Source organism: Pseudophryne corroboree, chromosome 7, assembly GCF_028390025.1.
Source record: "Pseudophryne corroboree isolate aPseCor3 chromosome 7, aPseCor3.hap2, whole genome shotgun sequence".
In the NCBI taxonomy this organism is placed as follows: domain Eukaryota; kingdom Metazoa; phylum Chordata; class Amphibia; order Anura; family Myobatrachidae; genus Pseudophryne; species Pseudophryne corroboree.
In genome coordinates this window covers 154638093-154662140 of record NC_086450.1, presented here as the reverse complement: position 1 = coordinate 154662140, position 24048 = coordinate 154638093, and the positions used below count along the sequence as shown (strand labels likewise).

Below are 24048 nucleotides of genomic sequence, written 5' to 3'. Positions count from 1 at the left end.
ATGCGACATGGCAATAGGTATATGCAGGTGTGCATCCTGTATATCCAGGGTTACCATATAGTCTCCAGGTTCCATGGCCAGTACAATTGAGCGCAGAGTTTCCATACGGAACTTGGATACTCTCACAAACATGTTCAATGATTTGAGGTTGAGTATAGGCCGGAAAGACCCATTGGGTTTCGGAACTAGAAACAGGGTTGAATAGTATCCTTTGCCTCTCTGGGACAGAGGTACCGGCACAACCACTCCTGTATCCAGGAGGGAACTCACTACCAATTGTAGAGCGTGCACTTTTAATGGATCTGAAGGGATAACTGTGGTGCAGAACTGGCGAGGGGGACGTCTCTTGAAGGAGACTGGATACGTGTGAGAGACGACTTCCCGCACCCATGCATCTGAAATGGTCTTTAACCAGACCTGTGTGAACTGTAGAATTCGGCATCCTGCCCTGGGATCCCCCAGGGGGAGGCCCGCCCCGTCAAGCGGCAGGCTTGTCTTGTTTAGAAGCAGGCTGAAGGGCTGCCCAGGACTGTTTTGTTTTGGGCTTTGTGGTTTAGGTAGCACGAGACTGTCTCGGGTCAGCCTGACCTTTTGCTTTCCCATGAGGCTGAAAGGAACGAAATGTGGTACCTTTGCCCTCTGTGCAGAGGGAGTAGGATTTGGGAGAAATGCAGTCTTAGCAGCTACTAAATCAGACAAAATTTTATTTAGGTCTTCCCCAAACAAGATGTCTCCCTTAAAAGGGAGTACCTCCAAGGTCTTTTTGGAGTCCAGGTCCACCTTCCATGACCTCAACCACAGAATACGTCGGGCCAGGACAGGCGTATTTGACGTCTTAGCTGCCAATACATCTTCCTCAGAGGACGCTTCCTTGATATAATAAGCAGCGGTGGTAATGTGAGACAGATATTGTCTGTCCTTGTCAGATAATTCCTCGGTTATCTCTTCCTCCAGTGCCTGAACCCATGCTTCAATACCTTTTTGCTGCCCAGGAGGCAGCAATGGTGGGTCTATGTACAGCACCTGTTAGGGAGTAAATAGATTTCAGGCAGCCCTCCACACGTTTGTCTGTCGGTTCCTTCAAAGAGGGGACAGTAGTGACAGGCAGAGTAGAAGATACCACCAGACAGGTGACATGGGAATCCACCGGCGGCAGATTTTCCCACTTGTTACATAACTCTGCAGGGAGATAATATTGAGCTAAGAACCGTTTAAAGAGGGGGAATTTCTTCCCTGGCTCAGATGTCCACTAAATGGTCAGAATGTGGTAACAGCGTTTTAGTTACCTTCTGACATTTAAACTTGTCAGGTTTCTTAGCCACCGCAGTGGTATCCTCATCATCATCAAATATTTGGAGGATCTGTCTAATAGCAACAACCAAGTCAGGGACATCCACCTGTAAAGAAGATTCCACGTCAGAAGCATCTGATTCAGGGGCAGATGTATTAAGCCTGGAGAAGAGATAAAGTGGAAGGTGATAACGCACCAGCCAGTCAGCTCCTAACTGTCATTTTTCAATCCCAGCCTGTAACTTGACATTTAGGAGCTGATTGGCTGGTGCGTTATCACCTTCCACTTTATCACTTCTCCAGGCTTAATACATCTGCCCCTCAGTGTCTGACAGGACAGTTAGTTCCCCATCCTCATCAGAAGAAACTTCTGAGAGATGCATGGACTGTGAGGAAGTAGCAGCCCACTTAGATGACCCAGGGGCACGAGTGTGACCTATAGCAGATTTATGTCTAACCAAAGATTGATTTAATTGCTGCAACTGGTTAGACAAATTATCCACCCAAGGCGGATTAACCATATGGACAATTTGTGACTGTAGTGGCACAGGTGATCCCATAGTAGGCATAAGGCAGTCCACCAGAGTACCCAACAAAGTTGAGAACATAGTCCAGGGTGGCTACTGATTGGTTACAGGAGCTGCGGACTGACTGGGAGAGGTATTGCCCACATTACACAAACCATCATGTAAAACTTCCCCTCAAGTAAATCCTTGGTGCATGCACTGCATGATGCGGGAGCATCTCCAGATTTACTGCCCTTTTTGTTAGACATTTCAGTAAATGCATCAATAGAGGGCACGATAAAGCCAGACAGAGTACACTACTTGCAAATAAATTCTTTAGTATGTGACCGAGTCCCCAGTACACTACACCTGCAAATAAATCTGGTAGTAGGTGACTGAGTACACAGTATAATATGTATAATCGGTAAATAGTGTGACGCACTATATAAACGACCCTGAAGCACCTAATCCCTTAGGGTGCAGAATATAGTGATAGATATATCTGTGTAAACACTGAAAGTGAAATCCACACAACAGATACAGGCACACACAGTCACAATCACAATGCAGATAATTATTAGTTATGACTATAAAACTGCACTGGAGTTGTATACAATAGTATATCAGTATATATATATATATATATAAACAGCACGGTCTTAGACTGGAGGTATATATCAGAATACTCGTACAATATATTCTGTAACAGATACACTTGTTCTTAACTAACGCTGTCTGTATAAAGACATGTAGAACAGTGGTTCTCAACCGTGGTCCTCAAGTACCTGCAACAGTTCATGTTTTCCAGGTCTCCTCACAGGATTGCAAGTGAAATAATTTGCTCCACCTGTGGGTCTTTTAAAATGTGTCAGTGAGTAATGAACACACCTGTGCACCAGCTAGGTGACCTGGAAAACATGAACTGTTGGAGGTACTTGAGGACCGAAGTTGAGAATCACTGATGTAGAACACTTACGTGTTTGTAAAGTCACAGCGCTGCAGACATGCGGCTTTACAAGAGAGACCTTGCCCTGCAGTTCCGGAGACCAGCCGCAGCTATACCTAAGATGGCGCCCAGCGTCTCAATCAGGGAGTGAGGGAGAGTGAAAGGCAGCTCCTGGGTGGGAAAATCTGCTCAGAGATGGCACCCTGGGCCGGGGGAGGGGTTATAGGTCAAGCACCAGCTCCCCTATGCTGCTACTCACTGCCTGGTCCTACGAAGTCTTATTAAAATGGGTGTTAGCCCACCCTACCTGTACTCCTATGCCCTGGCAGATATAGTGGGGTTCCTGTGTGCAAAGGGGTCCATGCCAGCGTCGCAGGCTGTCTCCCTAGACTGCAAACGGAATGCAATTTAGTAGCGGGTCCCACCTGGGGGACCCTCTTACCTCCTCCCCGTAGTAGCCACGGGAACCAGGAGAGCGTCTGCGACCGTGTGCCTAGAGCCGGACCATCTCTCCGCCGCATGTACCCAGGAACTGAGCCACGGGAGTATGCAACGCCATTTGGGAGGTGATGGAGCGCTGAATGTCACTCTGACATGTAACAGTGCTGCGGCCCTTGAAGTCTTCTTAGAAAGCTTTTTTCAGGGCTGCCCAGCGCAGCCCTCCTGTTGACTAGCCTGCTCTGCAGGCACCAACTCTAAACTGAGCTCACAGTGCCTGGAGGCGGGGTTATAGAGGAGGCCCCAATGCATCCTGGGACAGCTAAAGCTTTAACCTGTTGGTGCCTGGATCAAGATCCATCTCTACACTCTGATGTATTCCCTGTGGAACAGTGTACCCCACTGCAGAATTTTTTTTTCCTTTCTAAGTATAGAAACCACCAATTTACTGTTTAGCAGGATTAAAAATAGCCCCACAACGCCAACAAACAAGCCCAAAAAATGACCTTCCTCTGGCAGCTTAGTTTGAAGAAAGCACTGAACAGGTCATTATGATCTGTGCAGGCTATTATATATAAAATGTAAAAATAGTTAAAAAGAAAAGAAAAACTGCATGGGGTCCCCAGCAATTACATAACCAGGCCTGGTTTATTTAGCCTAGGCTGGTAGTGACAAATATGGTTAAAAACAGAGTAGGGTCCTCACTATTTTTCACTAACAACACTAGGCTAAAACAGACAGGGCTAGTGACACTATATCAGGGAGACCCATAGCACTCTTCTCCGCACACTCAGCGCTTTGGTTGTGGAGGTGCTATAATTTTTATTATTATAATTAATAATATTGTTCTTAACAGGTAGAGTGCTGGTCCCAACAGGGCTGCCAGGGAATTATGGTACTTGTAAAACCATTGGTGCCAACAAGCCTGGGCATCAAGCTCCTGCTGGCACCTGTAGTCCGAATGTAGAATAAAAAAAAAATTATGACAATACACTCACAAATTGTAGAAAAAGCCATTTATTGAATAAACAATCCCCATACACATCCATCTTTTCCCCATTTATTAACCATTCAATCCAATTAGATACACCCTTTTCTTTTCCTGTAGACATCCATTGACTTGACAAAATAAAAAACCCACAGGATGACACCAAACCTGTCCCTGCTGGGACCACAATGGTAATGACTCTATATAGGAATGCATTGGCCCATGCTAATTGGTCAGAACCTCTGACTCTAATCAATCAGTCCTTAGGTAGAGGGGACACCTTTTTTTCGGAGAGAGGGATTTTAGCCATCAGCTATGCAATCTAGGGCTGGTTGACATTGCGGCAGGTGGACCCCATGCCTCATGTCCCCCTGCTATACTGTAAAGAGCCCTGGTTGTTTCAGCCTAGTACTGATTAGTGAAAAAATAAGGAGGAACCCACACAATTCCAACCCCTCTTATTTCTAACGCACTAGGCTAAATAATGCAGTGGTGGTTCTTTTTTTTCTTTACCTTTTTAACAATATTTGACACTATACAGTCCGGTACAGTTCTCAGGGCTCTGTGCAGGCTTGCAAATCACGGCAGGATTGGGGTGGTATAGGGGTTTAGAAACTGTGGGGGACCCATGGCGAGTTCAATTAAGAAGGTCAAAATGATTTTCAGCGAATACTGAATTTTGACAGGAAATAAAGGAACCTGTTTTCTAATTGTCTTTAATTATTCCTTTGTTGCAGTCAATGTGATACAGTATTATGCCTATCATGTTACAACAAAAATGTAGTCAGGTTTGTCAAATGTGAACTTATAAATATAGTGCAAACTACTGTACCTTACCATTTCATAGAATGGCAAATGAAAGGTAGAACTCAGGGACAGTATAATATAAAGTTTAACACCTTCTGTAAATCAGAAAGTTCTGCCATGAAATTTTGCCACAATTTCATTCACTTCTAGTATTTGCACAATAATAACAACAAATAAAGGCAGACATTTACTAAGCAGTGATCAGAGCGGAGAAGTGAGCCAGTGGAGAAGTTGCCCCATCAACCAATCAGCAGCTCTGTATCATTTTATAGTATGCAAATTATATATGTTACTTCAGTGCTGATTGGTTGCCATGGGCAACTTCTCCACTGGCTCACTTCTCCGCTCTTATCACTGCTTAGTAAATGTCCCCCAAAGACAAGTTAGCCGTTCCCAGTCAGTATATTGGTGACACAAAGTTTATATTTGCATTTTCACTGTATAGATGATGAGTATTAAATTGTGATTTTCACCAGTCACCAACACGCACTTTAATAAACGTGAAAAATCGTCAGCGATCACAACAATTGCCTGAGTATCTAAATAGCTAGTAGCACTAATGGGAAGTATAGAACACAATTTTGCAGTGGTCATTGTTATTAGGGGTTAAAATCTGTAAGAATAAATTAAGAAAAAGATATATCAGGCAGACAATACTGCAGTACATACAGTCGTTGCCTACCCTCCCTCATTCTGCAGGAGACTCCCTGAAATAGCAGCAATCTCCCTGACTCCCTGAATAGACCAGCAATCTCCCTGATTGACCTTTATCCCCAATTATGTAGCTTTTACATTGTTGGTGGGAAAAAATATCAGAGATATATTCATTCAAATAAGATCACCAGTGCCATGTCCCTGCTTTGGTTATAAGGCACAATGATCCTTATGGCTACATGCATTTTAAAATATGGTTTCTGATGGCCACTTACAGTATATGGAACTTCTTGTAAAACACAATACACAAACAAATCCTGCAATATATCAGTGAATTTTCTTCAATAAATAGATTTTACTAACTTTTAGGCTCATTTACATTTGGATGTAAGTAATTTTCATGACACGCCTCTCAGGTGTAGCAGTACACGTCCGTGCTGATACTGTAGGAGTTACTATCATAATCTCCCTGAAATGCTTTTTCAAAAGTAGGCAAGTATGCTGCAGTATTGTACACAGATGTGAGTATAGCAAACAAGTGTGTACAGGAGTGTACAGTAGTATGGGCTTCTTATAGTCACAGAGGGCATCCACAACTGTACAGTATTTCAGGAAGAATAAATGCTAGTGGGGATATGTTCTCCTTTTATAAAGTTATAGTCATGTGACATTTCTTTTTGCTTGCTGATTGGTTGCTTTACGTTCCACTCTGATTGACCTTATTTTTTATTTGGCAGTGGTTTGGAATACTGGAAAACAAATATAAGAGGAGCCAGATAGGGCATGCTGTAACTTGTCATTTCACAGCAATTGTCGAGTATCAGTATAAGCATGGTGAATGCTGATATTCTATTCCATACAATAATTTGCCAGTGGGATTGATGTAATTATTAACATTTCTGTTATATCATCTGGGGTTCCATAAATGACATATGATTTATATGTTGATATTATTTGGCCTTATATGACAAATAGCAACTTGCAAAAAACAAAACCCATTATTTGGCTAAATAAAAGGAGACAAATCCCCTTTCAATTTCTGTTATGCTTTACTCTACTAATTGGGTGTCTCCCAAGGTTAATTGAGTCCCCCTGGACTCCCAGAAGAGTAGGTGGCCCTGTTGGATCCTGCTATACTTTCCACATCAGGCCCTACCAATACTGTATTGGAGAGCTATTTACATAATCCCACAGTAATGGGTAGGGCCTAATGATGCAAATTATTTCATCATGTCCCTGCCCCACTGTGCAATAACATGAATTGTCCCTTGGACTACTAAATAAACAAGCAAATATGATTCCAGTGTCTTGTACTAAGGCATCAAACGATAACGGTAATCAATTAATACAATTATGAGTTTAGCACATAATTGAGAACAAGTTCAATAAAGTTCTTGATGGTTCTAGTGTGTAAATTGATCTGTCCAATTCTAAAACAGCTACTTGCAGCCCTGACATTAAGCAGTGACAGTGTGTGCTTAACGCCATTTGACATTTTTTATTGAAACCAATCCTGTAAAAAATCAAAAACAAATCACATACATTAGATAGGTTTGTGATTAAAAGTGCAGTAAATCGCTTCCATATTTCTCTGCTACATGGACATAAGTGAAGAAATAAAATGAATATTACAGTGTGGGTGGAAATAAAAACAGTGCCACATACTGTACATAAAGAGGTTTAAGCTTTAAACGAAATACTGTTAAGTTTTGAGAGTCACAATTATCTCACATACTTTAGAAAGTATCATGGGGCGGTAAGTAAGAAAAATACATATATTCTTTAAAGCCTATAATAAATATGACACACCATATAATAAAGTACTAACGCTCATTTTGTATAAAATGTTATAAGTGTTTACACCTACATCAGGAACAGTTACATTTATTTTTAAGTTAAATTTAGATCAATATGTGGAATAACAGTTTTAAGACAAAAATTTATTTATTTAATTACTACCAATGTTTATTTAAAAAATATGTAATAGTATGGAAGATGACCTCTGGCATTAATCATTCTGACTTGCCTCCATAGATGTTTCTATCATGGATGCAATGTGGTTGGTGCACATGGGCCCCAGAGGGTACCCACACCGTACACACTGCACCCATGTTCTTTTATACTTACTTTCTGGAGTCCCGTTATAGGCGCTGCAGCCGCTACAAAAATAATTTCCAAAATGGTATGCGCAGTAGGTAATTTGTCTCCGGACCATGGTGGGTGCAATGTTTCTGGAGACCTGCACATGCACACTAGCCCCTGCTTGCCTTTATACAGATGTGTCCTCTTACATCTAGCCTCCCTGCATTTTACAGAGCCCTTCTAGTGATGCCATACCGTGGCGTGACTTGTTAGCACAGAGCATATTTTTTATGCAACTTTTTTCATTAAATGCGTCTTTTTCATAAAACTATAAAATAGGACACAGAAGCAGCTATTTCTGATTAAAATGATATGCGGCATGCCTATATTCTGTGTGTGACCGCAGTAGTGATGAGCGGGTTCGGTTCCTCGGAATCCGTACCCCCCCGAACTTCACCCATTTTACATGGTTCCGAGGCAGACTCGGATCCTCCAGCCTTGCTCGGTTAACCTGAGCGCGCACGAACGTCATCATCCCGCTGTCGGATTCTCGCAAGATTCATATTCTATATAAGGAGCCGCGCGCCGCCGCCATTTCAACTCGTGCATTGGAGATGATAGGGAAAGGACGTGCAGCGTTCTCTCAGTTTCTGTGTTCAGTGTGCTGCAAATATCTGTGCTCAGTGTGCTTGCAAATATCTGTGCTCAGTGTGCTGAAAATATCTACGTTCTCTGCCTGAAAAAGGCTCCATATCTGTGCTGCACTTTAGTATATAGTAGGAGGACAGTGCAGAATTTTGCTGACCAGCGACCACCAGTATTATATAGCAGTACGGTACAGTATTCCACTGCTCTACCTACCTCTGTGTCGTCAAGTATACTATCCATCCATACCTGTGGTGCATTTTAGTTGTGCGCAGTATATATAGTAGGGGGACAGTGCAGAAGTTTGCTGACCACCAGTATATAATATGGGTGTGGTATTGAAAGTCGACAGTAACTAGGTCGACAATGTCTAGGTCGACCACTATTGGTCGACAGTAACTAGATCGACAGGGTGTCTAGGTCGACAGGGTCTTTAGGTCGACATGTTCTAGGTCAAAAGGTCGAAATGAGTTTTTAATGTTATTTTGGTGTCGTTTTCTTCGTAGAGTGACCGGGAACCCCAATTAGTGCACCGCATCCCCTCGCATGGCTCGCTTCGCTCGCCATGCTTCGGGCATAGTGCCTTCGCTTCGCTCGGCACAGATTTCCATTCCAATCATAGTCCATGTGGATCGTTAAGAAAGAAAAGGTTCAAAAAAAGAAAAAAATTGTGAAAAACTCATGTCGACCTTTTGACCTGTCGACCTAGAACATGTCGACCTGAAGACCCTGTTGACCTAGACACCCTGTCGACCAAGTTACTGTCGACCAATAGTGGTTGACCTAGACATTGTCGACCTAGTTACTGTCGACTTTCAGTCCGGATCCCATATAATATATAGCAGTACGGTACAGTAGTCCACTGCTCTACCTACCTCTGTGTCGTCAAGTATACTATCCATCCATACCTGTGGTGCATTTTAGTTGTGCGCAGTATATATAGTAGGAGGACAGTGCAGAATTTTGCTTACCACCAGTATATAATATATAGCAGTACGGTACAGTAGGCCACTGCTCTACCTACCTCTGTGTCGTCAAGTATACTATCCATCCATACCTGTGGTGCTTTTTAGTTGTGCGCAGTATATATAGTAGGAGGACAGTGCAGAATTTTGCTGACCACCAGTATATAATATATAGCAGTACGGTACAGTAGGCCACTGCTCTACCTACCTCTGTGTCGTCAAGTATACTATCCATCCATACCTGTGGTGCATTTTAGTTGTGCGCAGTAAATATAGTAGGAGGACAATGCAGAATTTTGCTGACCACCAGTATATAATATATAGCAGTACGGTACAGTAGGCCACTGCTCTACCTACCTCTGTGTCGTCAAGTATACTATCCATCCATACCTGTGGTGCATTTTAGTTGTGCGCAGTATATATAGTAGGAGGACAGTGCAGAATTTTGCTGACCACCAGTATATAATATATAGCAGTATGGTACAGTAGGCCACTGCCCTACCTAACTCTGTGTCGTCAAGTATACTATCCATCCATACCTGTGGTGCATTTTAGTTGTGCGCAGTATATATAGTAGGAGGACAGTGCAGAATTTTGCTGACCACCAGTATATAATATATAGCAGTACGGTACAGTAGTCCACTGCCCTAGCTACCTCTGTGTCATCAAGTATACTATCCATCCATACCTGTGGTGCATTTTAGTTGTGCACAGTATATATAGTAGGAGGACAGTGCAGAATTTTGCTGACCACCAGTATATAATATATAGCAGTACGGTACAGTAGGCCACTGCTCTACCTACCTCTGTGTCATCAAGTGTACTATCCATCCATACCTGTGGTGCATTTTAGTTGTGCGCAGTATATATAGTAGGAGGACAGTGCAGAATTTTGCTGTCCACCAGTATATAATATATAGCAGTACGGTACCGTAGGCCACTGCTCTACCTACCTCTGTGTCGTCGTCAAGTATACTATCCATCCATACCTGTGCTGCATTGTAGTTGTGCGCAGTATATAGTAGGACAGTGCAGAATTTTGCTGACCACCAGTTTATATATTGCAGTACGGTACAGTAGTCCATTTTTCTACCTCTGTGTCGTCAAGTATACTATCCATATGTGTGCTGCATTGTAGTTTTGCGCAGTATATAGTAGGAGGACCAGGGCCGGCTTCAGGCATGTTCGAATAGAGTGGCCGCGCAGGGCGCCACCCTTAATGGGCGCCGCACGCTGGCGCCGCCATATTCGAAGCTGGAGCCAGCCCTGTGCAGCATTGGCCCGGCCGTGACCTCTTGTGTGCGCTATGCGCGCTGCGTGGCGCCGGTGTCTAACGTCAGATGCCGGCGCCGCGCAGCGCGCATAGCGCACACAAGTGGCCGCCCGCCCGCACCTGGACCCGGACCCGCACTCGCCCGCCCGCCCGCACTTAGACAGCAGTACTCCTCCCCCTCTCAGCGCCGCAGGTATTTGGGGTCGACACATTTATGGATGGCACTGCGGGGGCATTTATCTGGCACTGTGGGGTCACATCTGCACTGTGGGGGCATTTATCTGGCACTGTGTGGGCATTTATCTGGCACTGTGGGGGCATTTATCTGGCACTGTGGGGGCATATCTGCACTGTGGGTTCATTTATCTGGCACCGTGGGGGCATATCTGCACTGTGGGGGCATTTATCTGGCACTGTGGGGGCATTTCTGTATCTGGCACTGTGGGGGCATTTCTGTATCTGGCACTGTGGGGGCATTTATGTATCTGGCACTGTAGGGGCATTTATGTATCTGGCACTGTGGGGGAATTTCTGGCACTGTGGGGGCATTTATGTATCTGGCACTGTGGGGGCATATCTGGCACTGTAGGGGCATATCTGGCACTGTGGGGGCATTTATGTATCTGGCACTGTGGGGGCATATCTGGGACTGTAGGGGCATATCTGGCACTGTGGGGGCATTTCTGTATCTGGCACTGTGGGGGCATTTCTGGCACTGTGGGGGCATTTCTGGCACACTGGGGGCATTTCTGGCACTGTGGGGGCATATCTGGCACTGTGGGAGCATATCTGGCACTGTGGGGGCATATCTGGCACTGTGGGAGCATTTCTGTTTCTGGCACTGTGTGGGCATTTATGGCACTGTGTGGGCATTTATGGCACTGTGGGGGCATATCTGGCACTGTGGGGGCATATCTGGCACTGTGTGGGCATATCTGACACACTGGGGCATTTCTGGCACTGTAGGGGCATATCTGGCACTGTGGGGGCATTTCTGGCACACTGGGGGCATTTCTATCACACTGGGGGCATTTCTGGCCCTGTGTGGGCATATCTGGCACTGTTGGGGCATTTCTGTTTCTGGCACTGTGGGGGCATTTCTGGCACACTGGCGGCATTTCTGGCACACTGGGGGCATTTCTGGCACACTGGGGGCATTTCTGGCACTGTAGGGAAATATCTGGCACTGTGGGGGCATTTCTGGCACTGTGGGGGCATTTCTGGCACACTGGGGGCATATCTGGCACTGTGGGGGCATGTCTGGCACTGTGAGGGCATTTCTGGCACACTGGGGGCATTTCTGGCACACTGGGGGCATATCTGGCACTGTGGGGGGCATATCTGGCACTGTGGGGGCATTTCTGGCACTGTGGAGGCATATCTGGCACTGTGGGGCATTTATCTGGCACTGTGGGGGCATTTATCTGCACTGTGGGGGCATTTATCTGGCACTGTGGGGGTATATCTGGCACTGTAGGGGCATTTCTGTATCTGGCACTGTAGGGGCATTTATGTATCTGGAACTGTGGGGACATATCTGGCACTGTGGGGGCATTTATGTATCTGGCACTGTGGGGGCATTTATGTATCTGGCACTGTGGGGGCATTTATGGCACTGTGGGGGCATATCTGTATCTGGCACTGCTGGGGGGCATGTCATGTGTAGCTGGCACTGCTGGGGAGCATATCATGTAGTGTTCCCGCTAGGCGTTTGTGGCTAGGCAATGAGTCTCAGTGCTCTGCCTGGCACAAAGTGTCTAACGTGCTCTGCCTGGCGCAAAGTGTCTAACGTGCTCTGCCTGGCACAAAGTGTCTAACGTGCTCTGCCTGGCACAAAGTGTCTAGGAGGTTCTACCTGGTGCAGTGTGTATTAACTGCACTACTGTGTGGTGTAATGCGAATTGCCACTATTATGTGGCAACGCACCTTTCCCACGAAGCAACGCCCCTAAATTTTTGCTGCGCGCCTTAGGCGCGCACTGTCCATGCTTTACCATGTAGGTAGATGAGCACCAAGCATTACAGTATGTACATCATTTTGCCCTCCTAACTTAAAAATGTGCCCTCCCTGTGATCAGCACCCTGCCTTAAAAAGTGAACACTATCATGTGTAGCTGGCAATGCTGGGGGGCATATTTTATGTAGCTGGCACTGCTGGGGGGCATGTCATGTCTATCTGGCACTGCACATTGTGTATCTGACACTATACTGGAGACATTGTGTGTAAGGAACCCTACTGTGGCTGTTATGTGTAAGGCTGCTAATTGTGTGCGTAGAGGGGGTGTGAAAATATATTTATTTATAGTCTAATAATATGAAGTTATGAGGCCACGCCCACTTTTCCAGAGACAACGCCCAGTTTTCCTGGAGCGCGCACGCCTTTGGCGCGCACATAGGAGGGGGGGGGGGCGCTTTTACATGTTCTCGCTCAGGGTCCTAGTAGGCCTGGAGCCGGCCCTGAGGAGGACAGTGCAGAATTTTGCTGACCACCAGTATATATATAGCAGTACGGTACAGTAGTCCATTGCTCTACCTCTGTGTCATCAAGTATACTATCCATCCATACCTGTGCTGCATTTTACTTGTGCGCAGTATATAGTAGGAGGACAGGGCAGAATTTTGCTGACCACCAGTATATATATAGCAGTACGGTACGGGTTCACTATGGTATGCCAGCGGTCGGGCTCCCGGCGACCAACATACCGGGGCCGGGAGCCCGACCGCCGGCTTATCGACAGTGTGGCGAGCGCAAATGAGCCCCTTGCGGTCTCGCTACGCGCGCCACGCTATTTTATTCTCCTTCCAGGGGGGGTTGTGGACCCCCACGAGGGAAAATAAGTGTCGGTATGTCGGCTGTCGGGATCCCGGCGCCGGTATACTGTGCGCCGGGATCCCGACAGCCGGCATACTGAAGACCACCCGTACGGTACAGTAGTCCATTGCTCTACCTCTGTGTCGTCAAGTATACTATCCATATATGTGCTGTTTGGGGACTATTTTTTTAAGTGCCATCCTGTCTGACACTGCAGTGCCACTCCTAGATGAGCCAGGTGTTTGTGCCGGCCACTTGGGTCGCTTAGCTTAGCCATCCAGCGACCTTGGTGCACCTCTTTTTTTCTTTGCATCATGTGCTGTTTGGGGACTATTTTTTAAATCTGCCATCCTGTCTGACACTGCAGTGCCACTCCTAGATGGGCCAGGTGTTTGTGTAGGCCACTTGGGTCGCTTAGCTTAGTCACACAGCTACCTCATTGCACCTCTTTTTTTCTTTGCATCATGTGCTGTTTGGGGACTATTTTTTTAAATCTGCCATCCTGTATGACACTGCAGTGCCACCCCTAGATGGGCCAGGTGTTTGTGTCGGCTACTTGGGTCGCTTAGCTTAGTCATCCAGCGACCTCGGTGCAAATTTTAGGACTAAAAATAATACTGTGAGGTGTAAGGTGTTCAGAATAGACAGGAAATGAGTGAAAATTATGGTTATTGAGGTTAATAATACTATGGGATCAAAATGACCCCCAAATTCTATGATTTAAGCTATTTTTGAGGGTTTTTTGTAAAAAAAACACCCGAATCCAAAACACACTCGAAACCGACAAAAAATTTTCAGGGAGGTTTTGCCAAAACGCGTCCGAATCCAAAACACGGCCGCGGAACCGAATCCAAAACAAAAACACAAAACCCAAAAATTTTCCAGTGCACATCACTAGACCGCAGCTGTATCTGCATATGAAATGGTACAATACAGTGTTTTCCTAGAAAACACTGTAACATAGCATTTTATATGCACGGGACCTGTCAGCTCATCTCCCGCTGTGTGGCGTATTGAGGCAAGCTGTATGAGGACACATCTGTAAAGGACTATATTCTGACCTGACTATATCTTGAATCAATATTCCATATTTCTTGACAAATATTTGAACTTTTTTTTACACACAGAGCTGCGGACTTGTGAACCTCAGACACAGTTTGTTTGTGGAAATGGTCGATGTATCAGCTATAAATGGCACTGTGACTCAGGCAAGTACTTACTCTTTACTTACAATGTAAGACCTGGCTCATTGATCTTACCCATGGGTCTAAAAGCTTTGTAAAGTTTATGCTGCTAGCAAACTGTTTTATGGTGATCATTATCTTTCATCCCTTTATATATCAATTGTTTGGGGTGCATTATTTAGTTTGAATGTTATGTTTGAAGTAAGGAATAAAAATAAAAGATTTATAAAACACACCAATTGCTTACTTTAAAGAGTAACACTAATCTGTGCACAGAGACACGTTAACCTTTATGTTTGGGCCTGTGTGCACCATATACTCTGCACCCATTCTGCAGTACATACGCTATTATAAGCAGCTACTGTAGTCTGTGTTCTGAAATACCATTTGTGACAATTCCTAATATCATTCCCTCTTACTTCTTTGTCTGTTATTACCCAGTCTTGTTAGTTATTATACTATTTTGTTCCCAATTGTAAAGTGCAATGGAATGTGCTGGCACAATATACAGTAAGTAAATGTTAATAAATAATTGCTATTAAATGATTTCAGCAGAAAACTAATGACATAATTGAGGCGTGAGACACTAATGACATCATTAAAGCATGAGGTGCTTTTTGCCATGAGCTGGAAAGTGTTATTTGATTCTGGTAACAACTGTATTGTTGTCAATATTTTATTAATAATATCCTGAAACATTTCGCTGTTGGTTAGGTACATCCAAGAGCGTCACATACAAAGCAGTCTTTGCGGACTTTGATGAAGATCACAATAATGTTCTTGAATGTGGTCATCATATCACATTTTACAAAATCGTCTTTAATATCTTTTACCTTGTAAAGTTCAACTGAGAATAGTTTGTGAGAATGACATATTCCCAATGATAGGAAATGCTCTTTACAATTGGTTTGCTCTTTTATATCTGGAGTTCCACTCATCCCTTCCCTGTATCCTCACCCCTCTTTCTTTATCAAGTTAGCCTTTGTTCTTACCCTGTTACACTATGAGTTTTGAAGACTGCTGTACAATAAGAAAGAAGAAAAAGGCAGGCAAAAAAAGACATGCCAAAAGCAGTTTCGTAATATTCTCACGCTAAACTAAAACCAATCTTTACACACTAGGAATATGAATCTATTGGTCATCGATGGTGTTTTGTTTTGGATGGGCGTTTTCCATCTCTCCCTGGCTACACTTTTCTCACCCCGAGAAAGTTTGTCTGCAACTGTGATCTTGTCTGCAATGCAACACCCCCTCTGCTAACTAGATTGCTTAATATACTAATGAACACAACCAGGGATGTATCTACCCACTGGCCAGAATGGCACTCGCCAGAGGCGCCAGTCAAGAGGGGGTGCCACCTGCGACCAGGAGGTAGAAACACACAGTAGCTCTCATGCTCCAGCAGCCAGGACTCTCAGAACCAGTGTATCAACACTTTCCATTACCACAGGGGGCAGCTGTAATGCTCAGGCGAGATACAGGGGGCATGGTCTTGTAATCAACTCAGGCGGCTGTACCTTACCATGGCCTGCCCACGCTATCAAAGCTGCAGTGCTTTCTGCATCAGTGGCTCTACTTGACTTGGCTCCCCGCATGGTGCAGCTGTGGAGATGGCCCCAGATCCTCCCCTGTATGTGACCAACTAGGACCCGGAGTACACCTGCCCACCTGCCCACTGCATGTGACCACCGGTCCCGATCTCTGCTTGCTCCACGCTGTGGCTGGCCTCTGGACACTGTAGCTGCAGGTTGGTCTACTCCCAGTTTTTAAAAAAAAGCATCTCCACTGCTTGCTCGGATGAAGCAGAATCCCCTCCAGGATTCACAAGAATAAAAATTGTCCATTTGCGTAAATCCCAGCCCAACATGAAACTCTAACTTTGTGTAGAATGGCTTTCTATTTTCTGAATTTCAGAAGAGCTATAAAAATAAAGTGAAAAGAAATATTGGCCCTCATTCCGAGTCGATCGCTCACTAGCTACGTTTAGCAGCTCTGCAAACGCATAGTCGCCGCCCACGGGGGAGTGTATTTTCGCTTTGCAAGAGTGCGAACACCTGTGCAGCCGAGCTGTGCAAAAACATTTTGTGCATAACAAGACCAGCCCTGTAGTTTCTTATTCTGTGCGATGATTGCTGTGACGAAGGTCCTGAAATTGACATCAGATACCCGCCCTGCAAACGCATGGACACGCCTGCGTTTTCCCAAACACTTCCAGAAAACGGTCAGTTGACACCAATAAACTCCCACTTCCTGTCAATCTCTTTGCGATCGGCTGTGCGAATGGAATCATCGCTAGAAGCAGTGCAAAACAACAATGCTGTTTGTACCTGTAAGCCGCTCGTGCGCATTGCGGCCCATACGCATGCGTAGTTTTGCAGTTTTTTTAAATGATCACTACTCAGCCAACAACGGCTGCTTGCGATCAGCTCGGAATGAGGGCCCTTATGTATAAATGTGGAATATTGCCTCTTTCATATTGTTTTAGAATGAAGTATGAGAGTTAATTTGCATTAGTCCACAATAAACTGAGTGTGTTTGTTTTCAGACGACGACTGTGGCGATGGCAGCGATGAGCTAGGATGTTCGGTCTCATGTTCTGACAGACAGTTCCGATGTTCCAGTGACCGTTGTATACCAGCGCACTGGGTGTGTGATGGAGACAATGATTGTGAAGATTCCAGTGATGAGACTCATGCCAACTGCTCGAAAACAGGTTAGTATAATAGAGTATACTGGAGTACCATACATTAGTAGAAAGTAACATTGTTACTTTGTCACGCATATCACTGCAAACAATGTAAGCTAAAATAAGCTGTTTTATATACAGTATTGCACTAGTTGTTCTACTCATTCTTCGCACGGGAGTTTCTGATTTTCACGGTTGTAAATATAAATGGGTGTTAAAATTTGGTAAATCTATAGTGATATAAATTTAAGATGTCTTAATGTAAGTAAATATTAATTTATGGTTCTTGCCGTTACCCGAGGAGCACCCATAGTATATACGGTAAAAAGTGCCAGGACCATTTTTGTTGTTTCTTTAATTCTACACACTGAAGGTGCAATCCAAATTTTGATCCGATTGTCTGTTTGGGCGTATTCGTTCATGCAACACAAGCCACGCATCGGTAATTACGTCATTATGTCAACACCCTTTTCATCCCCTTAGGAAAGATTTATTAAAATACTAATTACATCGTTTTCTTATTTCCCACCAGAAGAATACCTATGTTAAATTTCAGCTTCCTAACATATCGGGAAGTAAGAGACTTAGGGGTGTATGCAATTAGCGACAAAATCGCAACAATTTACCGCAATTGCCATTTTCCCCATTTTCACATCAAAAAGTCAATTTTTGCGGGTATGCCCGCTCCCGCGATTTGCTCTATTCATATGCAAATTAGCAAAAATGGGATTGCCGCAACAATTGGTGACGAAAATGAAAAGTGAGTAAATCAGTTAGTTCCCCCCAAAAAAGTTAAACTAACATCGGATAACAGTATAAAAGTTTATTATTGGTTATAATAAAAGTATTTCTGGAACATAAATTAGGTCAAATGGCTGTTATGGGCGTCCTTAGGAATCGGTGCCCTGTGCGGCCACTCCTAAGGAACGTGCCTCTCGAGCCGGCCCTGGGTACACACTTGTAGATATATCTGCAGATCAGTTGATCTGCAGATATATCTAAAGGGGGATCGGGCAGTCTATTGTGCATGCCATACACACTGCCTGATCCGTGGAGACTGACGTCACAAAATGTGCGGGTATTTAGTAATTTACATGCGCCCGTCCAGTTCAGCCATCAATCACCGTCGGCTGCCGCAGCATGTGTCCGGGTGGTCGGATGACCGCCCATACAAACACAACGATGCACCAATATACTATATCTGTAGATATACTGGTCATTGTGTGTGCTGCAGGTCCGATGCGATATGTCTGTGAACGATGGCATTCACAGACATTGGTACACACTGGCCGACGGACCCGCGATATATCAGTTGTTCAATAGAACAACCATTATATCTCCCGGTGTGTACCCAGAATTTCTTACAGTATAGCACATTATATAGTGTCCAGCAAACCTGGCACATAGCCAGGCAGCCAGTCAGGGGCGTAGCCAGAACTTTGTTGGCCCCATAGCAACATTTTGAAGGGGCCCCTGTCCCAATGATTCTAGAATGACACCTCTACACAGCAGTTGTTAATATTATGCCCCATAATTGTGCCCTAGTCAATTTTCTGTACCGTAGTAGTACCTTAGTTCGCCTGTACACATTATGTAACACAGTACCCCCAATTCATATTATGACATACAGTGTCCCCAGTTCATATTATGTAACATGATAATGCCATCCATTTTATTTTATACCACATTACAATGAGCAGGTCCAGGGGCATCACCATATACTGTATATTGTAGACCCCAAGGCAAAAGTATGTAAGGGCACATATGTACTGTAACACCCAATGGTGAAAGATGCATAGAACACATGTCACTGTGACAGGGAAGGTGGGCCCCTTTCAGCTCGGGCCCCATAGCAGCTGCACTCCCTGCACCTATAGTAGCTAGTAAACTTGGATACAGAAAGTTTTAAGAGTTTTCTTGGAAGAATAAACACCATCCAGCCCCTGTTAATGAATAGGCCCCTATATGTCCCTCATTTATACGTATCATAATAATCAGGATGCAGTTATCAGGTCAGTAGTCATAATATCAACATCATAATGTCGACTGTTATGATGCAGACATTGTTGCATATCCACTTGTGACTGGAGGGGTGTATCTGGGTTGTAGCAGGGCAGTCTCACATAAGTAAAGTTCAGTGTTGGTCAACACAACTACGGGCTATGCAGAGTTATGTAAGAGTCTTTATGATGAGTAGTAACCAGACATATGTGTACGGGGTGTTTTGTACTCCAAAGATGGATGCAACTCTACATATAGGTGAATATACATGTCTTTTATTGTGCACATAATGTGGGATCATCTACCGCCTATTCTCATTCATACCTGCGTCAGGCACAATATGAGGCCCAATACTTGTATTACATAAAACCACACAGATTGTTCACTAATACTGCTATATTTACCTTTCTTGACCAGAAGGATCAATTGAAGTTCTTCCCCCAACTCCCCAGGGACAGACCTATGTCATATGAAAGGCCGCAACCAGGGGCATAGCTAGAACTTTGTGAGCCCCATAGAAACATTTTGAAGGGGGCCCTGTCCCAATGCTTCTAGCTAGACACCCCTCTGCAGCAGTTGTTCACTGTTTGCCCCATAATAGTGCCCTAGTTTATTTACTGAACTATAGTAGTGCCTTAATTAATGTTATCCTCCATAGTACTGGCCTTGTTTATTTTATAGACCATAGTATATCACATTATGGTACTGCCAATACATGAACGATACTGATGGCGATGTGTTCACCCATGGGTCGCTGGCGACAACCTCAGATCTTTAAACATGCAAGAAGATCTGGGGCTGTCGTTAGTGATGTTATGCTGCCAAATGCAGCATGGCACCTGCTCCACCCCCGCGCCGCCATTCGTCACTGCTGGCATCGGCAAGTGTGTATGCACGTGCCAATTCCGGCACCCTGCCGGGTACGATGTGTCGTTCAGCGACACATTGTGCTGTGTGTACCTAGCTTAAGAGTCTCACAGTCTGTGTATGGGCAGTCAAATTATTAAAACACTTGTATCTTAAAAGATTGTTTCTTTAAAGAAATATATTCCCCCTCAGTAGCAGTGCAGTAACCTGCTTAATATTTGCTGGGGCCAGTTAAATATTTCCTTTCCAAAGGGTGCCCTCACATAAATAATGCCTGTCAACAGTTAAGGGGGGTACACACGGAGAGATCCGTGCTTAAAATCTAAGCAATCTTGCTAGATTGCTTAGATTTTAAGCACGGATCTGCCGTGTGTATGCCCTCCAGCGATAGTGATGCGCGGCCCCGCGCATCGCTATCGCCGGTGCTAGATTGAGCCTGCATGCAGGCTCAATCTAGCGGGTCGCTCACTTCACCGTTGTGCGAAGTGAGCGGCCCCCCGTCGGCTTTCCTCCTCGCTCAGCACATCGCGCTGTGCTGAGCGGGGTGAGAGATGTGTGCTGAGCGGTCTGTGTTAAGATCGCTCAGCACACATCTCTCCCGTGAGTACCCCCCTTTAACCTTGTATCTGCTGGATGATATGGTGATAAAAAAAAGCTGGGAATCAGGCATTTCAATGTTGTTTACCTGCCTTGTGATCTGTATGAGGAAGCTGTCTTTTTATGGCTGTATCCCATGTTCAGTGCAGTACAGGGGAAGGGGGACGAGTGAGGTAGCTAATGCATATGCATAGCCGGGGCTGCCATCAGAAATTGTGGGGCTTGGGACTGACAAAATAGACAGGGCCCCCCCCCAAAAAAAAAGATTCTGACGCACTGCTCCACCCCTATGTGATGTCATACGTTGTGATGGTACATATAGGTGGAGCATTGCGAACCTACAGAAATGGTTCACAGAGAGCTGGTAAGCAGGGAAGACTTGTTTTAAGAAGTCCTCCCTGTGTATCAGCCCACTGTAGTTTCACAGCCTGAAGCAGCTCTCCTGGTATTGACGGTAGGGGCCAGAGGTGGGCCCCCATCTCTGTAAGAGTCCGGGACACCAGTCCCCACAGTCGCCCCCTGATGGCTTCCCTTTGCATAACTGAGGGGGCGTGCCTTGAGCCTGTGCCAAGGAACACATGTCAGAGCTGCCTCAAGCTGGTGCTGTTTTCAATGCAAGATTAATGCCTGACCTGTGGCTCTGCCAGAGCCGGCCATAGGCATAGGCAAACTAGGCAATTGCCTAGGGCATTTGATATGTCTAGGGGCATCATCAGCTTCTGCTGATTAAAATGATATGCGGCATGCCTATATTCTGTATGTAGCATTTCATATGCAGATACAGCCACAGTCTCACACAGTATATAGGCATGCTGCATATCATTTTAATCAGCAGAAGCTGCTTGTGCATCCTAGCCACATAGCAATGCAAATAAGATGCATTTTCATAAAAAAAGGTGCCCGACGTTAGCATTGAGGCAAGATTTATGAGGACACATCTGTATCCAAGCAGAGGTAGAGGTCACAGTGTTAGTGGAAGTGTGAATGCTGTGTGCATGTGAGTGGGTTGGTTGTGCAGTAGTGTTCAGAATATGTGTAAGGAGCATTATGTGTGTTATGTAAAAATGCATTACTAATGTGCAACATATGTGTAAAGGGCCACTATGTGTGTCATTATGTTTACAAGGGCATTAGTAATGTGCTGCATATGTGTAACAGGGTACTACTGTATGTGTGTCATTATGTGTATAGGGGCACTAATAATGTGCAGCAAATGTGCAGGGGGCACTAGGTGTGTCATTATGTGTATAAGGGCATTAATAATGTGCAGCATATGTGTAACAGGGTACTACTGTATGTGTGTCATTATGTGTATAGGGGCACTAATAATGTGCAGCAAATGTGTAGGGGGCACTAGGTGTGTCATTATGTGTATAAGGGCATTAATAATGTGCAGCATATGTGTAAGGGACATTATGTGTAAAAGGGCATTAATAAAGGTTGTCATAATGTGTAAGGTGCATTATGTTTATAAGGACATTAATGTGTCTCATATGTGCAAGGGGCATTACTGTGTGGAATTGTGTATAAATGCATTACTAATGTGTGTCATTATGTGTATAAGGTGCTCTACTATGTGGCGTTGCATATAGAAAGGGCACTACTGTGTCATCTAATGTGAATAAAGAGCAATAAGGTGTGGTGTAATGTGAATAAGGAGCAATTCAGTGTGATGTAATGTGAATAAGGGGCTCTACTGTGAGGAGTAACGTTTATAAGGTAAAGTAATACTACTGTGGGATGTAATATGAATTATGGACACTATCGCAAGATAAAATGTGAATAAAGTTGCAGTACTGTGTGGCATAATTGGAATTGGGGTTACTATTGTGTGACCATGCCCCTTCCCAGCAAGAAGATGCCCCTTTTTGGGCTGTGCGTCAAATGTGCGAATTGTTCCAATTTAAAATATAGGGGGTACAAGGACTGCTATGGGTGAGGGGTGATGGTGCTGGGAAAGAGGTGCAAGGTCAGAGGCAGAACCAGCGGTAGTGCTAGGGGGCACCAGCCAAAATCTTGCCTAGGGCATCATATTGGTTAGGGCCGGCTCTGGGCTCTGCCCCCAGCTCCGTGCAGCTTTTGACTGCTAGAGAGAGGCAGATCTCTCGGTGCCTCTCCTCTGCTTTCTGCATTTGCAGCAGAGGGCTGCAACTTCATATTCCAATGGCATTAGCATCATTTATACTGATCTGTATTATAGCACAGATCAGTGTAAAAATCAGCAATTGTTATTGGAATATGACAGGTGAGGCTCTGCCTCCCCTGACTGCACGTCCTTGCTGCTGGTTAAGGAACTGAAGTGCAGCAGCACAATCTCAGTGCAGTATGTGCAGTGGGAACTACTGTAGGAGGATGGAATGCAGTTTCTAAACTTCTTCCTCCCTATTCTCATCCCCATTTACCGTAACAGCCTAATAACTCCCTGGTAGCTCTGTCACTGAGGAAAGGTACAGTAAACCAAATAAATAAATAAATGTATTATTATTAATATTAGTAGTAGTAGTAGCTGAATGGACGTGGATATCCCTGTGCCTGTCCACTCCTCTGTAGCATGCAATGTGTTTTGAAGGCCTTGCGTATAATCAAATTGATTTACTCACTTATTTTTCACATTACAGTACTACTTTAATTTCTTGTGTTCACTTTTGGATCACGTATATATACAGTAACTGCCGCCGTTCCTTTATTTCTCAATAAAGGGCCTGATGTAAAATTGAACAAACCCTAATTTTGCGGAATGTGTATTATGTGAATTAGTGCTGTGGATACTTCTAAAATGGGAGTACTCAAGCGCCAGCAATGCAAAGTCATACATATTTTAGCACATCTACACTTTCTTGCACGTCCGAAGATGCAGACTGAGCTGTAATGTGGAACTCTCAAAATTCAATGGTGGAATGCAGAGAAAACGGTGGGCTATGTAGTGCCGGACATATAAGTGAGGCTCTTTAGAGACATAAGTTTTTTGTCTAGTATAGGGCAGGTGCAATTCCGCACTAATTATTTATTTATTTATTACCAGTTATTTATATAGCACACATATATTCCGCAGTGTTTTACACAGAATATTTCACCATTCACATCAGTGCCTGCCCCAGTGGAGCTTACAGTCTATATTCTTTACCACATGTACACGCACACCCTTGCACACTAAGGTTATTTTTTGGGGGAACCAATTAACCTACTAGTATATTTTTGGATTGTGAGAGGAAACCGGAGTACTGGAAGGAAATTTACAAACTCCACACAGTTAGGGCAGTGGTGGGAATTGAACTTATGACCTCAGTACTGTGAGGCAGTAATGCTAA

The 24048-nt window shown here is 44.5% G+C and overlaps 1 protein-coding gene across 1 annotated transcript in view; it reads left to right on the top strand.

Annotated features, from left to right (window-relative positions):
• The window catches only part of LRP1B (LDL receptor related protein 1B), a 1835733-nt gene that overhangs the window by 893460 nt on the left and 918225 nt on the right, over positions 1–24048 (top strand). The window contains exons 19-20 of the mRNA XM_063932605.1: positions 14533–14613; positions 17135–17302. Of these exons, the coding sequence (XP_063788675.1) occupies positions 14533–14613; positions 17135–17302 (249 nt within the window). The remainder of the gene's footprint in view (positions 1–14532; positions 14614–17134; positions 17303–24048) is intronic.